The following is a 22,614-nucleotide window of genomic DNA, read 5'->3' as shown; positions in this document are numbered from 1 at the left end:
GGATCCCATGGCCTTGTGCTGTGAAAGGATGTCTTTGTTAGGGGTGTGTTGGGGAATGGAACACTGAGGTCATAGGGAGACCTCACTGATGCTGCTGATAACCCAGTGGTTTCATAGGGTGGGACATTGCGGTGTCACAAAAGCCATTGTTTAACTCATCTAATTTAGGTGAATGTTTGTGAGAGGTAAAGAAGAATTAGAGTAACTATAGAATATTTGTCCAAACCAGGGAGGGGATGCAGTTCTGTCTACTCTGGAACAGTGGGCATAGAGTAGTTTCAGGCAAACCAGAATTACTTAGAAACACAGTATACTCGTACACTTTTGGTATCTACGGTGTTTCTCCGAGAATAAGACCTAGCCGGACCATCAGCTCTAAGGCGTCTTTTGGAGCAAAAATTCATATAAGACCCGGACTTGTTTTAATATAAGACCCAGTATTATATTATATTATATTATTATATTATATTATGTCCGGTCTTATGTTAGATGAGACCAGGTCTTATAGTAAAATAAGATCGGGTCTTATATTCATTTTTGCTTCAAAAGACGCATTAGAGCTGATGATCCGACTAGGTCTTATTTTCGGGGAAACACGGTATGTGGCCTGGTTGTTATGAAAACATTTCTAGGATACTCTGCCTTTGATGAGCATCTTTACTTTTAAAGTACTTTCAGAAGAAAACAAATACATAATTTATTCACCTCCATTTGGTTTCATTTCATTAGTACATAAAATAAACTACAGTTGACTTTAGGACTCAGCTACAATCCCCAATCTCAGTGTCAGCTCACTGGATTGGGGGAAGGGGCCAATTCCTCTCCCCTATCGTGAGTTGGATGGTAATGGAGACAAAAGAGGATGATGTGAATTAAGAATTTAACTTTTTTAATCTGAATTTTTAACCAGTGCTTACTTCTTCTGGATTAATTCCATATTTTACACAGAGAATCATAACCAGTAGTGTCCTAATAACCCAAGTCCCTTGACTGACAACTGAGGAAAATGAAACCTATTCAAATCAGTGGCTTTCTTTGGTTGTTCACCTTCTTGGTGTCAAAACCAGAGTAGAACTCAGGTTTCTGTTACTGAATCCGGTGTTCTCTTCAGTACCATGGTTAAATCATCAAAGAATTTTGTGTCTAAGTAAATTAAATAACCTTCTATAACCTTTACTGCCGAAGCTGTCTACAGAAAAAGAAAAAAAGTATAAAATTAGGGAATTATTTACATCTGGCTTTATCCTCTTGTGAGTGCGTTTGGATTTGAGAGCAAGTGGCGCCCTGCCAGTGACAAATGGATACACTGAGATTGCCTTCCCATCATCCGCTACCTTTTATGGTGTCAAGGGATCTCTTGCTCTCCTTTGTGACCCAGCTGCAGAGCAGCTGTTGTTGAGGCTCCTGCTTTTCCGCTCTCACAACGCAGCTTTCCTGACCATCCCCACAGGATTCAAACCTCTGCAGCACAAGTGTCAACGCTAAACTCTGTGAGCCAAGGCTGTCTCTATGGGGGCCAATCAGTGTAGCCACTCCTCATGCTATTGCTACACAGTTTGGAAGGAGCCGTCCAGCAAATGCTCATGGAGCTCGTCATGACAACCAAGAGGCACCCATTGCACAAACAGCCTCGCTGAATGGTGGGTGGTGTTACTAACAGCTAAGGATCGAGGCTTTCTAACTGCACTAATCGCTTAAACCGAGATCACATTGACTAAAGCAAAGCTTCCTATTGGAAATAATTTTCTGTGAACTTTTAGTGCCACCTTTTGGACCACAGAATGATGATTTAAAAAAAAAAAAAAATCGCTGTTTTGTTTTCTTTTTTTTTCTTTTTTTCTTTTTTCCTTGTATAGCAGAGGTGTTGATAACAACGACAGTAGGTGTGATCTTCTGGGTATCACTTAGGCCTTACAATTTAATCACATTTGCCCACTGGAACCTATGCCCTCCCTCACTCAGGCAACAACACTTCCCAACAAGAGTATGCATTTAAGAAGTATGTTTTGAGTATTTGCTTTTTCAAGATATTTAACATTTTCATGCACTTATGACCACCTACTATGCATCTGGCCCTTGACTGAGTGTAGATGAAACAATTGTCCTAGAGTGGTTTACAATTAGAAGATAACAAATACTAATTAGAGTGCATATGGTAAGTGTCACAACCAAAGTAGGAATCCAGTGTTGTTAGAGCACCCAGGAGGAAAAGACGCAGCCTAAAGGATACTGGATAGATTTAATTTGGCCATGGCCACAACTGGAAACTCATCGAAGACTTCTCAAAAAATATTTTTCGAGTTATCTTCCCTTCTAACTTTCAATTAAACTAAGAAAAAACCCCTAGGCATTCATTTTTATGCCTAGTTGTGATTTATGTTTTGATTTTCTGTGTTCGTTTTCAAAACAATGTGTGTCTCATCCCCTTCTGCTGACATTATCACTTTCCCAGGCTTCACAGCCAGACATATGACAGAGTTCTCTGCAATTAAGTTTCCATTTGCTTATCCCGCCCTCCAGACTCCCTCTCCCACTGCTCAGGCTTCAAGACATATTCCATAGCAACAAATCTGACTAAGGTTACCAGTCATCGCTGTGTCACTAAGTCCAGATATTTTTCATGTCCGCGGCTTTGGCCTCTTGCTTCTGCCTGATTGACAAACCGCATCCTTGACATCTCAGGTGTTGCAGGTACCTCAGCCTCTACAATTCTCAAAACTGTACTCATCGCCTTACTTCCTTAGCCTGTTCTCCCCCCCGCCCCCCCATTATTTACCAGGTCTCCTTCAGTTTCACAGTCAGGAACGTAGAGGTTCTCTTTGTTACCTCCATCTCCCTCATTGCACCCCCTCCCTCTTCTGTTCATGCTGTAGTTCCTTCTGTCTGCACCCCCTAAGTATTCCTCATGTCAGTCCACTAATCCTCCTCTCCATTATCAACTCCCTCACTCTTTTTTTAAAAACCTGAACTAATCTGCCAACATGCCTTCTGTTCCCATTCCAGTGTTATCCACGGCTGCCATCCTAGTGGTATTTACAAAGCCAAGCCAGTAAGAACACATTCCCTGACCTGACCGTTAAGCTCAGCATGCTTTCTTCTTCCCTATGTTTTTACCTGGCCTGCCTCTTTTTCTCCTCTGGCCCCACTCACTCAGGGCAGCATGAAGTGTTTCTGTTCCTGCCACCCAGGCTTTCTTTCCCTTTGCCGTTATTCTACTTAGACTACTTTGTTTCCCCTTCAACTGGTTAATCATACACATCTTTCAGATTTTTAGAGCAAGCAGCAGTCCCTTTGGAAACCTTCCCTGAGTGCTCCAACTAGGTCAGACCAACTCTTCTCAGTGAAACTCACAACCATTGTTTGTGTCCTACACACAACAGCTACAGTTTTGGAAGCATCTCGGGGAAGGCGTTGTGTCTGCCCTTCTTCCCAATTTTCATCCTGGTCTGCGTAACATAGTGGTAGGCACGTGAAAGGTACCCAATAAATATTTGTTGAATTAAGAAAAGCAATGAATAAATACAATTAATTGCTGAACGTTCTTTGTTTTAATTAAAAATAGGTATTTTTCTTTCTGGGTTATGATTCAAAGAGATTATATGCATTATTCTAAAGTTTAAAAATAGCCACATTTTTAACATTTAAAACTTACATGCATAATTTCAAAGTAAAATTCCAGGATACTTGACCTATAATTTTATTACCAATTTTATTCAAACGTAATTTCAACTTACTTCACCAGAACTTACTCAGACATTCTTAATAACTGACATTATGGATGGGGAAGAGTTACAGTGAGATACTGGCTTTAAACTGATTTTGAGCTTAGCATAGCAGTGCAATGTAACAGCCTAAGTCATTTGCCCAGGTGGCTGTATCCTATCAAACTAATTATCTCCCACTGAAATGTTCTTACAGTTTGTATGGATGACCTCTTTTAGCTAAAAGGGAAAATATACAATTGAACAAATGTATAAAGGAAATAACAACTTGTATTATGTTGGTGCAAAAGTAATTGCGGTTTAAAAGGTTAAAAATAATTGCAAAAATCTCAATTACTTTTGCAGCAACCGAATAATATAATAGGAAATCTAAGCTCAGTACCTTCGGTTATGTAATATTTTGGAAGTTAAACTATTTTGTAGTTATACCTTAAAATCTAACATTTTTACTCATCAAGTCAGAGCTATGGAGAAAGCAACATACAATTTAATTTTTTTATCAAATAACTTAAATATTTATAAAAGGCAAGTTATTTATTTAAAATAGTTATTTTAAATGCTTCTGTATGTTTATATTTTATAATACATTTTCATATTTTTTCTCTTTTATTGAAAACATGATTAAAATGTAAGGATTTCTTTGTTGTTTTGTTTTTTTCCCTTTTTGCTTCCCCCTTCGCATTCTTACAAGTCTTCTCTTTTTATTTTATTTTCATGTAAGGTACCAGATACCTGGTGTTCTTCTTCCTTGCCAGTGACTAGGCTGTGGTCTCCTATCTGGCAGTTTTTTGAATTAGTTCTCCAAATTGCCCTAGCATCTCAATTAAATAGAACTTGATTACTCCACTGCCATGTAGCTTCCACCAACACGTGCTCCCATGCAGTCTTTCCCATGTGAATAAATGATACCTGCATTCTCCTAAGTGCTAAAAGCTGCTGAGTCATCTTTGATTCTTGTTTTTATGTTACACCCATATCCAGTCCATAAGCTACCTATATTCAGGAGATTCCAAATCTAACCACATCTCACCACTTCCACCTCTTCCACCATTATCTTAGCCATGGAGTATTAACAGTTTCCTGAGTGGTCACCCTGTGTTACATGTCCCCTACAGTCAGTTTTTTTCATCCAAAATCTAGGGTGTACCTCTATTTAAAATCCTCCATGGTGTTCCTTCCTAGTCAAAATAAATTTCAGTGCTTGCTTCAGTAGCACATACACTAAAATTAAAATGACATAGAGAGGATTAGCATAGTTTCTGCCCAAGGATGACACACAAATTCATGAAGTTTCCATATTTTGTACAGTTCCTGCAGGCCTTTCGACCCTTTGCTTATTAACACTAAGGAACGTGTGTGAGTCAAAGCAACATGTGGCAACCAGTGTTAAAACTGTAGTTTGTACTACTGAAAAAGAAAAATTAATTCCAAATTTCTTAGAGTGCACACTAGGCCCTAAAGGATCTGGTCCCTCCTGTATCTCACACTTACTTCCTTTGATTTTTTTGTGGGAGACACTCTACTGCCACCATAATGGTTTTCTTGTTAGGCCCTTCCATTCCATACTTGTCAGACCTTTGCATGGCTTGGTCACCCCTTTACTTAGGTCACTTCTCAATTGTCACTAAGAGCATTTCTTGACCGCTTTATCCCACCCCGCCCTCAGCTGTGTATTACTCTCTTCCCTTAGCCAGTGTTATTTTTTACCAGAGGAGTATTTAATTGACAGTGTCACCTGCTTCTGTGTAAACTACCACTAGAATGTGAATTGCAGGGGGGCAGGAACTTTGTCTTTGATTAACATAGGCTATGTTCCTTGACCTGGAACATAGCCTATCACATAGGAGGATCTTCTTCCATTTCTATGGAGTGAACATCACAGCTCTTAAGCCTTGCCTTCCCCTTCTCAGTAGACTAAGTTTACTGTGTTCTCAAGATACTTAGTTTGACACTAACACAGTGCTATTTTTTAGCAATCTACTCAAGATGGGTACTTCTCTCCCCACCGTTTGTTTATTTATTTATTTATTTATTTATTTATTTATTTATTTATTTATTTTACTTTTGGAAAGACCCCTTCTGGTAGAAGAGAATATTTTTTTTTTTTTTTTAATTTATTGGGGTGATAATTGTTAGTAAAATTACATAGATTTCAGGTGTACAATTCTGTCTTACATCATCTGTAATCCCATTGTCTGTTCACCAGCCAGAGTCAGTTCTCCTTCCATCACCACATATTTGATCCCCCTTACCCTCATCTCCCACCCCCCCCACCCCCCTTCTTGAAATACCAAGGGACCAACCCTCTCAATGATCTGACTGTTCAGGTAGTGTTAGTCTCCTCTTAAAAATATTCTTTGAGTTTGTTTTTTTTAATGGACATGTACCACAATTTAAAAACCTGAGGGTTGCATTGAGCAATGGATTATGAAGATTTCGTGTGGTTTAAACAATGTTCTACAAAATCGTTTTCATAGATTCATAGTATTTCATTGAAATAGCATTTGGTTAACCAAATCTATGCTGGTGGACATTGAATTTATGTAAACAATACTTCAATGAAAATAAATAGCCACCTTTTTGTATTTACAGGTATTTCCTTCAGACAAATGCCTAAAAATCGAATTCTTTGGCCAAAGTGATTTACAGACTTTTGGTATATATCAAATTGTTATAGAAGCACCTATTTTTATGAACCCTCAGTAATATTCTGCTATTTAGGGGGGAACTTCATTGACAGAGAAATAACATTTCAATGCATTTAATTGCATTTTAAGTAAACTAAATGTTAAGTAAGTTGAACACATTTTTATAGGGATATTGGCCATTAGTTTTGGGGTTTGCAAACTGCTTATTTGTGCCCACTGTTCACGTAACATGTCTGACTTTCAGGCCAGACTCTCAGCTGCATGTGGATGATCGATGATTTTATCTTCTTTGAGTGAAATTAAGAGTACTGCTGTCTTTCATCCCGCTTGATCAACTATTTAATTTCAGCTATTTTGTGGCCTCCTCCCCTCCCAGGAGTTCACCTAAATCTGGGAGGCTTAATGGTGCCCAGAAAGCTGGGCAGGGGTTGCCCTGGTCAGCTTGGTCTGAGCTGATAACTTTCACCTTGAAGTCTGATGGCTCGGCGGGAGACTTGGGATGGGTTTCAGGGAAGCCTTGCTCAGGGGGAGGCCTGGTTCCAGGGTCCAGCCTTGCCCTAGGAATGCCACAGAGCCATCCCTCCCTGCTGAGGTTGGACACCTACTCTGGCTGTCCCCGAAGAGTGTGAGGCACTCACTCCCTATCACCACTAACCACCCTCCACGTCATTTGATAGAAATATTTCGATGAGCTTAGGCCTTTGAACAATATATGCCATGTATCTTTCAGACAGCTTCTGCTTTGACATGTTTAAGAAAAAAGGTCACAGAAGGTGTGATGTTTATAGAAAGTGGGACTTGGAATACAATGCAGGGAAGAAAAACAATCTATTAGCCACATTTATTTTTGTACGCAGTATTCTTATTCTACTATATTTTAAAGCATCCCAGAAGAAATGTTATTATCTCCCTAAAACAAGGAATGTCACGGTCCAACTTTAAGTATCTGATAATTTGATGGAAATATTTTAGTAGTATAGTGATAAAAGATTTCATGATGACAGTTACCCTGCCCATTCCTTCACTCTGACTCCAGTTAAGATTAATTCTGGTTAATAATATGTAATGACTTGGAGGGACAGGATAATTAAATGGTTTCATGTAAATCATTGGGTTTGTAAGAACTAGTTGAGCTGGTAGATATTTTAATGATATTTTTCTTTTGAGGAGGAAAGACTTACATCTGAAGACACTTCACATATAAACACTGCGGTGTTAAAATAGATGATCAAATAATGCTCCTTCTGTTTGTAAACGGTGGTCCTCACAAATTAGTTTTTCAAGACTATTTCTTCAATTGCTTTTCCCTTTGTACTCATTACACAGTTACCAAACTACACTTTAAGCTTTGGACCTATTTTATTGGCTGCTTCCCTTTCTTATTTATTGTCCTTATACATTTACATTTGAATGAGAAATGAAGGTGTGATTTTCATTGGTTGTGAAAAATAACCAACATTTACAACTGTCAAACATTCCCAAAGAGTGAACACTAAAGGAATGCAAGTGGCTGCTAGATACACAACTGCAGGAGACTCTTCCTACAGCAAATGTACAACAGCCTCTAAATAGGCCCACCAAAAGGAAATTCTGGGTTTGTTCTAATTGTTATTTCTACCAGTACTGAAGACACAGGTAGTTCCTGGTAGGATATAAATATTTGGTTGGAAATTGGGCTATTTCTGAGTAACTCTTTGTAGACCTTAGTTCCTGTGACAGTTTGCAGATGTGAAGTAGAGAAATTACTATTTTGTTCACAGCTCTGTACTTAGTGAAAACCTGTGAACATGTGAACTAAATAACTGGAATAACTATATAAGTTATTAAGCTATATAAAGCAAGTGCTGGTAGCCTTTGTATTTGTTGATGGGTTATTATATTTACAGAAAATTTGGATGGCTATAGAAGGAAAGGTAGAGTCTTTGGGGGAGTAATCGAGTTTATAGGACAAGATTAATACACTAACTACATTTATACATATATAAGTGTATTCAAAAGGCAGTGCAACAGTGCAAAGTCTTGATGTTTTCAGGTGTTATTTAGAAAAATAGCAGTTCTCAGCTGTGGCATCAAGACACACTTGATGATACAATAAGTTAATATAATGGTTGATTCTGTCAATAATTTCTTTTTACTAAAGATAATTACAAAATTTGATTTATGATTTATATTTTACAAATCAAACAATTCAAGCCTAAGCCATAGTAGTATGATTCTCTTATATTTATTGTTCCTGAGTGCTTTCTTAAGTTGGAATTCTAGGAATGTTGGCGGGGGGCAGTGTGAATGTGGTGTATGTGTGTGTGTTTAAAAATGTACATGTATCTATTTTTATATTCATATATTTTGTAGTTGGAAGAGGTGTGGCTCAGCCATTGCCTTGCAGACCCACTTAGGATTCTGACCGGTGTTAGTAGCATCCAGTTGAATTAGAAAACAAAATAAATCAGCTGAACGCTAATCCCTGTGGAACGCTAAACACTGTGGAATAGGCTATGTAAACTTTACTGGGTATTTATCTTACATGTATATGTGTTGTTGGTGCCAGTCAGAAGACCTGACAAAGCTTAGTCCTGATTGGGGATTTTTTTTTTTTTTGAGTTTAAATAATATTATCTTCTGTGAATGTTGTTGATAGTATAGTGCTAGAAATAGTATACTAATATAAGTATATTGATAATCTCAAATCCCTAATTCCTAGCTACTGGGCAGCCCATGGCCAGGAAACTGTCTCTGCTCTGGTTCAGGTCAGTTCTCCTTTCTCATCTTTCTCACTCTCTCCCTTGGCACCATAGTCGTGTGTGCTTCTTGAAGTCCAGCTGGTTAATTCTTTGCATCAGCATTAATATACTAACTGCAGTGAATGTCTAATTTAGAATTGTTCAAAGTTTGATGTTAAAAGAGTAATTACCAAGTGTTTCTTTCGCTCTGTTTTACGTCCCTGACTTCCCAATCTTTTGCACTGTCGGTTGCTCTTTGCTTCAGCGTACTGAGTTATTGCTGTTTTAACTGATTTGCGTGTGGCTGCACTAAATGACTGTGTATATACTGTAAGTACTTACCTGGAATGACAATTTTGCAAAAGCTAAAATTCCACTTGCCAACCACCATATGATAACCACCATGTATAACCGTATTTTATACATGGAGAATTTGGTCTAGTATCTTAGAGTTCACATTATATAATATCTCTAGTGTGGTAGTAATGACTCTAAAAATAATTGTATCATTACAATGAAAAGAAAACGGAACCTACTGGGACTAGGAACCATCACAAAGGGCTTTATAAAAGACTGAATCTTCAACTGAAGCTTGAAATTTGGATAACATTACACACCAGAAGAAATAATTAAGGGAAGACATTGGAGCTATGGTTAAGGCAAATGAGGAAATTCCTACACCTTATTATTAGGTAGATTTGAGCTCGATTTGGAAGATTTTGAAAATTAGATTGATTATTCAATAGAATGATTGGGAACAAGGAGATAGTAAAATATTTTTGAACAATGGCATAACAAAAGTAGTTCTGCTTAAGTAGCATTAATCTGGTGAAAATGAAGTAGTTCAGTGAGTCAGGAAATCTAAAATCTATTGTTGCATTCTAGATGTGAGCTGAAAGGCCTTTTATTTGAGAGAGGAAAATTTGTTAGGAATGGGAGTCATTTTTTAGGAAAATTATGAAATTTAGTTTCTACCATGACATGGCAGTAAGAAAAGGATTTTTTACATTTTGCTAATTAGGAACGAGATAGTGACATTGAACTTGGAAGGAAGAATTCTTTTGAGGAAATAGAAGGAAGGAAAATCAAAGAATTTCAGAGCTTTTATATGTCAGATCTGAAGCTAGTTATTTCCATTTGATTTGTGATTTTTTTCAGCAACCCTTCAAAATTGGTACTAATTATGTTCATTTTTCCAAATGAGGAAACAAAGATGAGGATATTATAAAGGATATTCAGAATGACACAATTAAATAAGTAGAGGCAGCAAGATTCAAACACAGGCTTGTCTGTCTCTAGGCTAGTTCTCTCAATGAGAATTGGAGAAGTTCATTGTTTGCCCACTGTGCTCAGTGACTAGTTCCCTTGCCTCCTGAATAATATGTTCCTTACGTGCCTCCTGCATGTAGGACTTGAAGGCAAGCACTCTGTGTTCACGATCACATCCCCAGGACTTAGAACTGTGCAAAACAAATAGTAGGCATTCAATAAATATTTTTTAACCTACATAAATAAAGGAAAAAGCAAATGCACAAGTTCCAGCACTGGCAGTAGAAACCGTGCCTCTCAACTCACATTTTCCTTATTTGTCACAGCTCACCACAGTCCGTCTCCGAACCAACACGTGTCCCCAAATCCCAACCAATATACAAAATGAGTAATGGTGCTCGATGTGAGGAGTTTGCACAACCAGTGGCTTGCTCCATAATATAATATTTGCATGTAGGCAATGCTGACATAATCTAAAAGACACCAAGGAAAATCTGCTAAGAAATAACTTGTTCTTCTTCTCCACTTTCTTAGCTGTCATTCCTTTAAAGCAATAACAGTTGGGAGAGTAAATTTGGTTAAACATGGTGTTACCTCTCATCCACCATAACCCCTTCCTAAAACCTAGTAATGTGTGTATCTGGGTGGCTTATGCATTTGGTTGACTCTTGATTTTTACATGCTTTTGTGAGGATTTTATTTTCCTCCTTATTATTTGGCACTTGACTAAATAAAGAGCGGTCAAAGCAGAAAGATAGATTTTTGTATAATGGTTTGATACTTCCCCCCAGAAAGAATGTTCTGGCCTTTGGTGTATTTATTTTAAATCTAAGAGCTGGTGGGACTCATTGTTTTTAATAACTTAGGCCATGGAACAACCAGAGACCACTGTCCTTTGAGTTCTGATCGATGCTTTGAACACTACATTGTACTGTTTTCCCAGTGGATTCCACACAAAGATTTTACTACCCCGTTTACTGTGACATTGATAAATGAACCAGTTTCTTCTTTTCTTTCCTGAAAAACTTAAGTGGAAGAAAGTTTACAGACCCTTTTATCTTTGCATATAACATTTGTACAGACTGTCTACCAGTGATAGTTTTCCTTTTGCATCTTTCTTTTATTATCATCTACAAGTTCTTAGTATGTCATTTTCCAATGATTTAAAGGCTAACCATGTGTTTTTGAGGTAGTGTATATAACAAAACATGTTCTTTGACATTCAGAATTCTGCATTCTATTGCTTACTATATGTGTGTGTATAAATTAATAGTTAATGTTTATTATAAACTTAGCATATACCTAAATATTGTAACTACTTTATGTGTATCGCTTCAGATAATTCAATCTTATGAAATCCTCATTTTATCTTTTTTTTCTTTTCATTTTATCTTTAGAGCAATTTTAGGTTTACAAAAAAAATTGAGCCCAAAGCAGAGTTCACATAATTCTCACTCACCTTCCTACCACCCTTCACATAGTTTTCCTATTATCATACACTTGCATTAGTGTTGTATACTTGTTACAGTTGATGAGCCAATACTTATACATTATTATTAATTACAGTCCATAGATTATATTAGGGTTCACGCTTTGTGTTATATAGCCTGTGAGTTTTGACAAATATGTATTGCCATACAGAATAGTTTCACTGTCCTAAAAATCCCCTTTTCCCCACCTATCTTATTTTTTTGTAATAGAGAAAATTCCAGCTAGAGATGAAATGATTTTCTAAGGCTCACATAGCTACACAAGCATGAAAGCTGTTCTGCCCGCCTAGAATGTATACTCTTAGCTATCATATGTTAAACTGTCTGATCCATTACAGTCATTTAATCATTTAGGGAATCCTAACTTCATAAGATTCTTGCTAATTTTTACTAACTTCATGAAAGTATGATATGTGTATGAAGCATTTTGCCTGTGCTTTCCTTTTTATTCCTTTGAAATTAAAATGCTGTGAGAAATACTGCAGGGAATTAAATTTTTAATTATTAGATATTTGATGAAGTGTGTGAGTTAAAGAGGAGTTATTGACTGGAAAGTAACATTATTAAAATGAAAGAAGAAATGGCAAAAGTCAATTATGTCATTATTGGGTTAACACTAGCTATAGGTAACAGAGGCTGTAGGCTAGGTCCTACCTGCTACGAAATGGGTGAGTAAAGAACTTAGCAAGAGTGGGTTTTTTTAAATGAAAGAATGAACAAAAAGGACAGGGTATATGGAGAAACAAGTCAAAGTTGCATGAATGTAGAATATTAGGTTAATTATATCCCTCTAGCTTTGGAAGATTGAACTCCTTAACAGTGGTTTTAAAAATAGATTGAAGAAAGAGAAAGCATCATTTGAAGTTCATATGGTAAATAATGTATAAATTAGAAGGAACAAACAATTAAGATCATTTTGCTTTATTTTGGACCATGGCTTCTGGACCCCAGGCAGGGTCCTGCTGCCACTTGTAGTCAGCATAGAGATCTTCATTCCATTGCAGGACAAGACACAACTACTCTAGGAAAGTTCTTCTTGGGCTATTCTCCTACCTCAGACGCCCCCTTTTGATTTTTCTGTAGGCAATTGTGATTCTGAAGTAATAACCACATGAAGAATGTATAATTTTAGAACCTGTCTGGATAATGATTTTGTTTCATGAAAAATCAATTTAGTGAATATAACCTTTTTCCCCCACTTCTTACTCATTATCTTCTGACGATGATAGTAATGCTTATTTAAAACTATAGCTAGGAAGATGATCTAGTTTTAGATTAAATCCTGGATTAGCAATATTTTAGTCTTGAATGACAGTGTAAGTAAGGATAAGCAGTGGTTTGAGATTCAACAAATTTGACTAGTTTCTTCATATATGAGCAATTAGTGAGCAATTAGTAAAAAATCACCTCAAAAGCTAAAATGGTCATATTCTTTACAAGGCAGAAGAACAAATGAAAAGGAAACCAATTGAAGGGAGAACATAAAATAGAAAATGATCATGTTTCTTGCTATTCCTTCAAACTATCTTATCCTTTTGGTTTCTGTGAAACCATTTTTATTTTTATTTTTCCCACTTTTTTCTCTTGCTTCTCTGGTCTCTTCTTTTGACTCTGTTTGACAAATTCCCTCTCATGCCTGTTCTTCTAATCTTGTTATTTCCCACAATTCCAACTTCAGTCTTCTCTCTCCACATATTCTCCTGGATCACCTTTGTTTAGACAAAAAGAAAACATGTGTTTGATGGTGATTACCATATAGACACTAGTCGGCTTCCCGTGGGCCCAGGAGATGAAGAATCCCTCCTGATCTGTTGCTGAATCATCCATTTTCTCTGTTTTTCAAGGGTCGTAAGAGTGAGGCTGAAAAATTCTTCTTGAAGGCTATTGAGCTGGATCCTACCAAAGGAAACTGTTACATGCATTATGGTGAGTGGTTGACAGTTTTTTCCATGTCCCCCACATTTCCTGCTAATGTTGATATGAGATTTCGATTTTGCTGGCAAAGAACATTTTGAGAGGACGTTGACGTTGTTGTTGCAGATTTAGTCTCATTCTATAGTCTTGCCATCTGGTTCAAACCAGTCATAGTCAAGAGGGCTATGCCTTATGTTTTCCTTTAGTAAGTTTCATAGGACTTCATTGGAGAAGACATGTTTCATTCAAGGTCAGTGTGGAGTTTAAATGAGGTCTCATCAGAAGGACATCTTCCTCCTTGCCTGATGCATAGTATGTAATCCAAATCTTAGTTCTCTTTTCATTCTAAAAGGTAATGTATTGCTCATTGAATGTATCCTTTTGACATTTTAGATGTTTATATTTTGGCCTCAAAGTCCTGCTTCCTGGAAGATAATGGATATGTACGAGCTTCTACATGCCTGAGATTGAGGTCCAGGATAAACTATAAAGAGTGTAAAGCGTATACTCTCTCATTCAGTTTAGCCTTGGCCTTAATGAGTTCAGTGTGAACTTATATAACAACTCTGTCACACTCCACTCTATCATTAGTAGTGAGTCATGTGTTAAGTGAGGCAAAGTAACATAGCTGGTTTGGTGTTGTGTAAGATGTGCTTATTTCTACCAGATTTGCAGTTGGAATGGCTTTCAATGAGCCAAAAAACATTTACTTTTTCTGATCCCTTGGGGGAAAAAATGTTTTTGGCCACTCTTGGTTTTAAGGTATTAGTTATTATCAAGTAGTAAACTTAAAGGTGGATGGAAATTAAATCGTGAGGAAATAAAGCTAACATGCTTATATAATATTTAGTTATTTCTTCCGTTGCCCAACTAGGAACAATAAATCAGTGACAGGCTTGAGTGTGGAAAAATGAAAATAGTAAAATGGAGGATACACTTAACCAACCACAAGTCCATTTGTGTATTTACATTGTGTGGATATGTTTATAAACCTAGGCTTGTGATGCTTTATCTTTCCAGCATAACACTGCATGTAATTTCACACAACTTATTGCATAACCACTTCTGATTTTGTTTCACAATGCAGTTTTACTGCTATGTTAAAATAGCAGTCAACTAATTCAAGTTTGCTACAGAATTTATTTTTACAGGTTTTCTTATATGAAGTGTTTTAAATTCGGATTTTTCTCATGTATACTATCTTGGTACCCTTACTGTGCATTAAAGTAGTCCCATGATGATTTTCTCTGAGTGCTAAAGGACCTCCTATCATTGCATTTTATAAACTAAGATTTTTTTCCTATCTTGCGGCCTGCAGTTCCTGTACCTCAAACTAATTCTGCTTACTGCATTTTGTAAGCTTGTTTCCCATAATTTTATTATATGCTTTACATTTTCTTAACAATCAGTTCCTTTAAACTTCATCATTGCATCATTTGAATTGAAATTGAAAAACATCACAACTGTATTAAAGATTTAGACCCCTTAGTCCCCTTTCATTCTGGCCTGTGTTTACCCATTTCTGTATTTTATTTATTATTATTATTATTATTATTATTTTATATTACATCATACTGCTGAATTGTTTATTTCAGTGGTGGTAGTAGGGAACATTTCTCCCGTGAGAAATTTTTAGATGTAGTTTTAACAGAAAGTACAACAAATTCTTTATCATATATGTTATTTGGAAAATAGTGCTAACATGTTCTGGAAATATGTTTGTTAAAAATTGATTCTTCTTAGTACCCCTGCATTATTTTTAAAATGTTGGTGTACATACATTATTAGAAGTACATTTATTTTCTAAGGGAGGGATGACTGCATAATTCAGTATAATTTTATGAAAGTTTCAATATTTTTCCCCTACTTTGGTGTAGGTACTGGAAAGGACTCAAGATGAGTTATCACAGAGGGAGTAGTGAAGGCAAAATAATCTACAAATGGACAAGAAGCCCATAACTTAATGATTGATATTTCTCACTGTGCTCAGATTATTAAAAATGTACACTTAAAGGAATATTAATGATTTTAATTTAAGTGGAATCTTCAAATAACTAAAATTTAGAACTGGAAAGTTCTTTTTAAATCTAATATAACCCCTTTGTTATACAAATGAGTATATTGAAGCCTAGGAAAATGCGGTTGAAATGCTCCAGTTAGATGTAGGTAACTAAATTTCTGGTTCTCTAATAAATCACTGTTTTTTCTCCTATAATACATGTTCCATTTCTTTTTGCAACATTGGTAGCTAGATAGACAAACAGAAAGGTAGGTGGGTGGGTAAGTAGATATTTTTCATTAATAGGCCCATCTGTGTATAGTTTTAGAATGTCAAATTCATGTAAGTCATGACTTAGCTTAAAATTCTTATGGAAGGGTTTTTATTAAGTTTAACATGTATAATTGGATTCAATAGATGCAAAGCACTGTTCTGTTTTCAGAAAGTGAGTAGGAAATACATAGGATGAGGTCATTTTTAGAAGGGGATGAGGTGGGAAGTTGGGTACTAGTTGAAACCAAGTAGTCAGGTAAGGCGTCTTTGAGGAGATGATATTTGAAATCTGTAAGTTTAAGCCAGCTTTTGGAAAAGACAGGTAAGACGACTTCAGACTGAAGAAACAGTATATTCAAAGGTTACAGGCAAGACCAAGCTTATGTTCACAGCAGAGAAAGGAGGCTGTTGTGACTGCAGCATATTGAACCAGAAGGGAAAGTGGGAGGAGAAGAAATTGGAGAGGAGGAAGAGGTAGCGCCTGCAGGGCTTTGTAGACCAAGCCAAGGAGTTTACATTTTGTTCTGATAGCAGTGGAAGGCACCATGTAAGCAGATAGGATTAGAGAAAGGCCAGAGTACAGCAAAGGGAACTGTTGCTGTGTTTTAAGCTAGAAGGTGGCTTGGACTAAGGCGTGGCTGTGGGGATGTAAATATTTCTATTGAAATTATACATTTACCTTCTTTAGAAAATTCTAAGATAATTAAAAATAGGGAGGGCCTATTTTTCTTTTTGCAACATCGTTATGTAGTAGATTGCCATACTCAGTAGTGTGCAGTAAGTGTTGGTTGAGCTCAGGAATATTCTCCATTTTATGACTATTTTTTAAAAATGTATTAATTTTATTGAAGAAACACGTTAATAAAATTATACAGATTTCAAATGTACAGTTCTATAATACACCATCTGTATATCGCAAGGTTGACTCCATTGCTTAGCTGTTCAAAACGCCCGTCTAGTAAATATTCTGCATTTTATAATTGGATGTATGTTCCAAATTGACTGAAAGATTGTTCTGTTGGAATTTTTATTACTTCTTGTACAAGAAGATACACACTATGATTCTCATATCAGTTCTTCTCCAACTTACTGTTTATGGGTATTCTTAGAATATTTGTACCCATAGATTGAATGAACAATAACACATCTTCAGCTTAAAAATAAATGTTTAAATGACATATGCATGTTGTTTAGAGTCCTTTTTTAAATGCTTTTGCAAATGTCCATGAAAATGCAGAGTGGATGAGTTTTGTTCTATTGGAAATTCACTCTCCTCCGTGATTTTATAGCCTTTTGATTGGCTTGTTAATGATACCAGTGACTTGGAAAACACCATCCAGTTGGGACTAGACAGAAGGAATTATAGGAATTGATATTGGCTACAGTGGAAATCGAAGGTAGTATTTAAAAGCACTATCAGTTATTTGTGTTATAAATCCACTAGTTTTATGTCGGGGGAAAGGGATTGCATTGAAGACTGCCCTTTTTTCTTCAGGGTGGCTTGCAAGAAAGAAAGATAAGCAGGTTTATAAATTTGGTTCAGTAAATTGGTTCAATGTCGGGCTCTGTGATACCTGTAGTCTTTGGGATTAAGATTCTTCATCTGGAAAGTAAAAGGGTTTATGTGGACTTCCAAACTGTGTCCCAATACTCAGATTTTACGTGGTTGTTAATATATACTCAATTCCTCATTGATCTTTCATCAGAATGTACAGAAAATAGGTTTCAACTATGGTATATCAGTAATAGTATAATGTTGTACTTATATGTCATCAAGTTTACAGTATATTCCGATGTCCATATGAAACAAATCATGTGAAATCTTTATGGAATTTAGTTTATAAATGTCAAAGGTGAGGATTTGATGCCTTGGTTTCTGGTGTGGGCCTGTAATTCAAGGGATTCTCCATGGATTTTCCCTACCGCTCCAAAAGGAAGTTTCTGTCAAAGGAAGGAAAGTCAAGACATGAAAGGAATATATTATAATTGATTTCTTTATGTGCGTAGCGATAAATTTAATGTAGATTGAAACAACTTAAATCAGTACACATTTGTGATAAGGTACCCACTATGTATAAATTCAAACAAATGGGAATTCATTAGATATTAAAGACAAAAGCATAAAAAGTTAAAAGGTATCTGACTGTGGTAATCATGCTTAAGAAGAAATGCTCTTTTGTGTAGACCTTGGATGTTGTTTTCTTTTCCAGTCTGCCTCTTACCTGTGCATTTCTAAGAGTAAAGCTTTTAGCTTCATTTTATTCATTATTGACGTTCTCTCTGGGGGATGTTCATTTCCAAGGGTTCAGCTATATAATGATGAGGCCTGAAGCTTTTCCTCCAGGTCAATATTTACTAATCACTATATGAGGCTTAGGGACATGGCAAGGAATGAGACAGGCTCCAATGGAGATTGCAAACTGGTGAGGGAGGCACAAATTGTGAACAACATGATTTAATTACAATTACAATTAGTTTTGAAAGGAAACGCAGCATAATTAAGGTGCCTAGACCTGGATGGTTGGGACATAAGAGAACTATGCCTGCTGAACTTACATGTAAACTATATTGAAATGATGAGTAGGAGCTCACCAGATAAAAGTGTAGAAATGAGGGGGTGCAATGGAGAACGTTAAAGCACAGAAAATGCTTGAGGTCAAAGGCACAGCATGTGTCTGGGGAATAATTCAAGGACAGAACTAGGACTGCAGCTAAGAACTATGAGAAATATATTCTGGCTTCATAGAAGGAGGAACATCCAAATTATGATAGCTGTCAGGTTATGAAATGAGTGCTCACTGCAGATTTTTCAAGTGTGGGTTTATAAGGATATTAGAGAGAATTGAAACATTTTGAAAGGGGAGATGAGGGCTGGTCCAGGCCACCATGCAGTCATTTCTAACACAGAGGATCATTATGTCATTTGTCCTCTTGGGCCACAGAGAAATGTTGGATTTTCTAGAATTATAATTATCTGGGTCATTATTATTTCGCTCTACTATCAATTTTAAAATCATAAAATGTCTTATTACATTTATCAAACACTTTACCATCTCACCCAGTGTTTTCTTGACCCTGATCGTTTTTGATCATCATCTAACCAACCCCTATGAGGTAGGAAGGAATCCCAACTACGTTTGATTGAGACAATGGAAGTTCAGAATTTTCAAGTGACTCTCTGAATCAGAAATTTTCTACATATGTAGTTGGGAAAGAACTTGAAAAGTCCAGCTCTTTCAACTTTTAAGTCTAGAACTTTCTTTCTACTGTCAGTATTGTACTAGTCTGTTTTCCTCCAGGATGGTCTGTATATTATTAAATTTTATTTTAAAAATAAGTACTGGAAGAAATTATTAAAATATTAAGTTTGATTTTTCATCAGTGAACACTAAAGGAAGAATCTTGAAATATGGGTTGAATTAGTGAGAGGCTTGTGGTTATTTTTTGTTATTCATAATTAAAACTAGTTAGAAGATGGTGGTGAACTGAGGTTGATTGTGTAGTAACATTGCATTTTTAGTCACTTCAGAAACTGAAAGAGTAATTTTTAAAATTAATGAAGTAAATTATGGTGTTTCCTTGATTAAAAATGAAAATACATTTTTGGTGAGTCTTTGCTAATTTACATTGAGATTAACATTATGTTTACTGCGTAAGACCAAAACATTTTGTTAAAATAGTATTTAGTGTCCCAAGGACAGCACAGGCAGTTCACAGATGACTAATTAAAATAGGATTTTTCTAAATGTTATTCCAAACTATTTTATTACTTACCTATTTTTTTTTAATTTCCTGTTATTACCATGTGTCTAATAATTTAATTCCATTTGATCTTTATACCTGTGTGTATTTTATGTGAGATACTTTCCAAAGCCTTTTGAAATTAAAACTTTCCCATGAGTAAAATGAGGGCAAAAACAAAGACAGGAATTCTCTAAATATCAAGCAAAGAATAAAGGAAAAACTAAAGGACTAATGTATTTCAAAAACATGTATGTAATCTATTTACAACATGAGAAACTCTGTAAAACTACAAGGAAAATAGACCAAAGTATATGAACAAATAATTTCCAAAAGAAAAGATATAACAGGTTTTAAAAGATAGGTAAGCATACAATTTCATTAGAAATCAAAGAAATTTAAATTCAAATGATAATGAAATCCCTTAAGCTGCTCTAACACTTATTCTCAGTATTTCTTCTCTTGATAATATATCTTAAAAATATAAATTTTTTTATGTTTAAGGTTATCAACAAAGATAGTATTTGGAACACAGCATTACTATTTATTGGAGGCAAAAATGAGAAAGCACCTAAAAGCCTAAAAAGGGGAAATGATTAAATTAAGGTTATTCCCATTCAATGAAATATTATAAATCCTAAGTTAAGTTTATAAAAAATATGTATTGCCTGTGTTACTGTAAAAGAAGAATGATTAAATTCTACAACATAACTGAGTCATTAAAAAGGCAAAGCAAAACAAACAATGGTAAGAATGGATGTTTTAGCTTTTTGGACTTTTGTATCCAATTATTATTTTTTTTGACAGGCTTAATGTTTTTATTTATTTTACATTTTCTTTCATGAGCACATTATTTTATGAAGGAATATATACTTTTTTTTTTTTTTCTGGCGGGGCTTAGGCCTGGCCCGGGAGAGCGCGACGTCACCACATCGATCAGGACACAGGAATATATACTGTTTAAAAAATGGAAAAGAATGAGCACCTAAATTATTGTACAGCTAGTTTGTAGAAAATATGGTAGGAAAATTATTATAGTAACCAAATAATCTTCCAAAAATTATTTAACAGAATTCATCATGTAAAATTTAAGACATAAAAGTTAAGTGAAAAAGGAGTAAAAAGTAGAGGAGAGCATCTTGCCCGAATTCTCTATCATATACCATATTTCCATGATGAATTCATCAAATATAAAAATAGTACAAACATTTACTGAGTACTTTTATGTCCTGAGAAATTCACACGTAGCATCTCATTTTATCTCCACAAAAGCCAAGTAGGGAGGTTACCTGAGTGTTTCCATTCAACAGAAAGGGAAAGTGAAGTCATCAAGCTGTAAGGTAAATTACCCCAGGTTTCAGTGCCAGTTAATAGTAGAGGCGGAGTTTGAACCAAGTCACTCCTGACTGCAACCCTGCACTGTCATTGTCTCGTATGTCAACATAAAAGATGAACAGAGACATTTCATTTACATTCATAGATACTTTATTGGTAGGTGATACAATATGTATCAAATACACTGAAAGTTGGGAACCACCTTTTATCATCATTAGGGACACTCAGAGGCAGACTATTTTCTCTTTATCTTCTAAAATTTGAACAACTCATTTAAGGGCCAAGGTTCATCAGTTGATGAGGAAATCTTTCTTTATTTGATAATTTTCCTCTGCATTTTGAAGACCTAAAGGACCTGAAAGTAAGAGGGAGAAATATTTATTGAATTCATGAATTTATGATACCCATTCTCTTCTTAGTTCTGCTTGAATTCTCTTTTCAGAAAGGAGAATTGGTAAGAATTTTGTGTATATGTAAGATTATTTTGCATCCACTACTTATTGCCCTTTTAAAAGTTGTTTTCAATAATCTTTGCCATGAAGTAATATAAAATACTAATTACAAATATACCTTATATAAGATTCTAGTTTTCACAGTAAAACTAAAACTCTTAACCTATATAAATATGTGTCAATGTGTGATACCTACATAGTGTCTACTTTGAGTCTTATAAACATCTTTTATAAAACACGTTTCCAAACTGACTCATTATAGTGGTAGCAGTCAGGTGTCACCTAGCCTAGAATCATAGTCACGCAAGTGAGCACTTGTTAGTTGTGCGACTGTAAGCAAGTGTCTTAACCTCTCAGAGCTCCCATTTCCTCACGTGTAAAATGCTGATAAGATTCTAAGATGCCATCAGTTCTGACCCGCTGTCTTATTAGTCCATTCAGGCTGTCTAACAAAATACCACAGACTAGGTGGCTTATAAACAACAGACATTTATTTCTCACAGATCTGGAGGCTGGAAGTCTGAGATCAGCGTGCCAGGTGAGAGTCCTCTTCTGGGTAGCAGATTTCTACCTGTATACTTGAACGGTGGAAAGAGTGAGGGATCTGTCTGGGGCCTCTTTTATGAAGGCACTAACCCCATTTATGAGGGCAGAGCTCTCCCAGAGGTCCACCTCCTAAGACTGTCACACTGGGAGTAATGATTTCAACGTACAAATTTGGAGAGGACACAAACATTCAGACTAGAGCACCCATCAAGTTTTATTGTAGCTCTTTAAAAAAAAGCGAATACTATTATTTTAATGTATATAAGCGTTATAAGATGCTTCACAATATTAGAATGATTAAATCCATTCAAGTAATGTGGTATCACCTAACTCCAGAGTTCTGAGAATTTTCATGAGGAAAAACGCTTGGTGTCATACTGGGCACATTTGTGCTCATTCATGCTGGTACTGTTTTTGAAGTGTAGTGTTCAGCAGGTTCATGTCTGACTCAGTGCTGGGTGCTTTTGCGTATATGTTGTCACTTCACTAATCCAAACCTGTGTAG

The 22,614-nt window shown here is 35.9% G+C and overlaps 1 protein-coding gene and 1 non-coding gene across 5 annotated transcripts in view; both read left to right on the top strand.

Moving 5' to 3' along the window:
- TMTC2 (transmembrane O-mannosyltransferase targeting cadherins 2) overlaps positions 1–22,614 on the top strand; it is a 386,679-nt gene that overhangs the window by 295,150 nt on the left and 68,915 nt on the right. For 2 of the 4 annotated variants that reach the window (XM_019754143.2, XM_074325339.1), the window contains exon 9: positions 13,694–13,775. The exons of the other annotated variants lie outside the window; for them this stretch is intronic. In XM_019754143.2, coding sequence (XP_019609702.1) covers positions 13,694–13,775 — 82 coding nt within the window. The remainder of the gene's footprint in view (positions 1–13,693; positions 13,776–22,614) is intronic. 4 annotated transcript variants of the gene reach the window in all.
- LOC141570239 (U6 spliceosomal RNA) lies at positions 4,920–5,026 on the top strand. The gene has a single exon (XR_012494250.1). It is a non-coding gene; the product is annotated as a U6 spliceosomal RNA (small nuclear RNA).

This window comes from Rhinolophus sinicus, linkage group LG02 (genome assembly GCF_036562045.2).
Source record: "Rhinolophus sinicus isolate RSC01 linkage group LG02, ASM3656204v1, whole genome shotgun sequence".
NCBI lineage: Eukaryota > Metazoa > Chordata > Mammalia > Chiroptera > Rhinolophidae > Rhinolophus > Rhinolophus sinicus.
The sequence above is the reverse complement of the archived record's forward strand: the minus strand, read 5'-3'. Positions and strand labels throughout refer to the sequence as shown.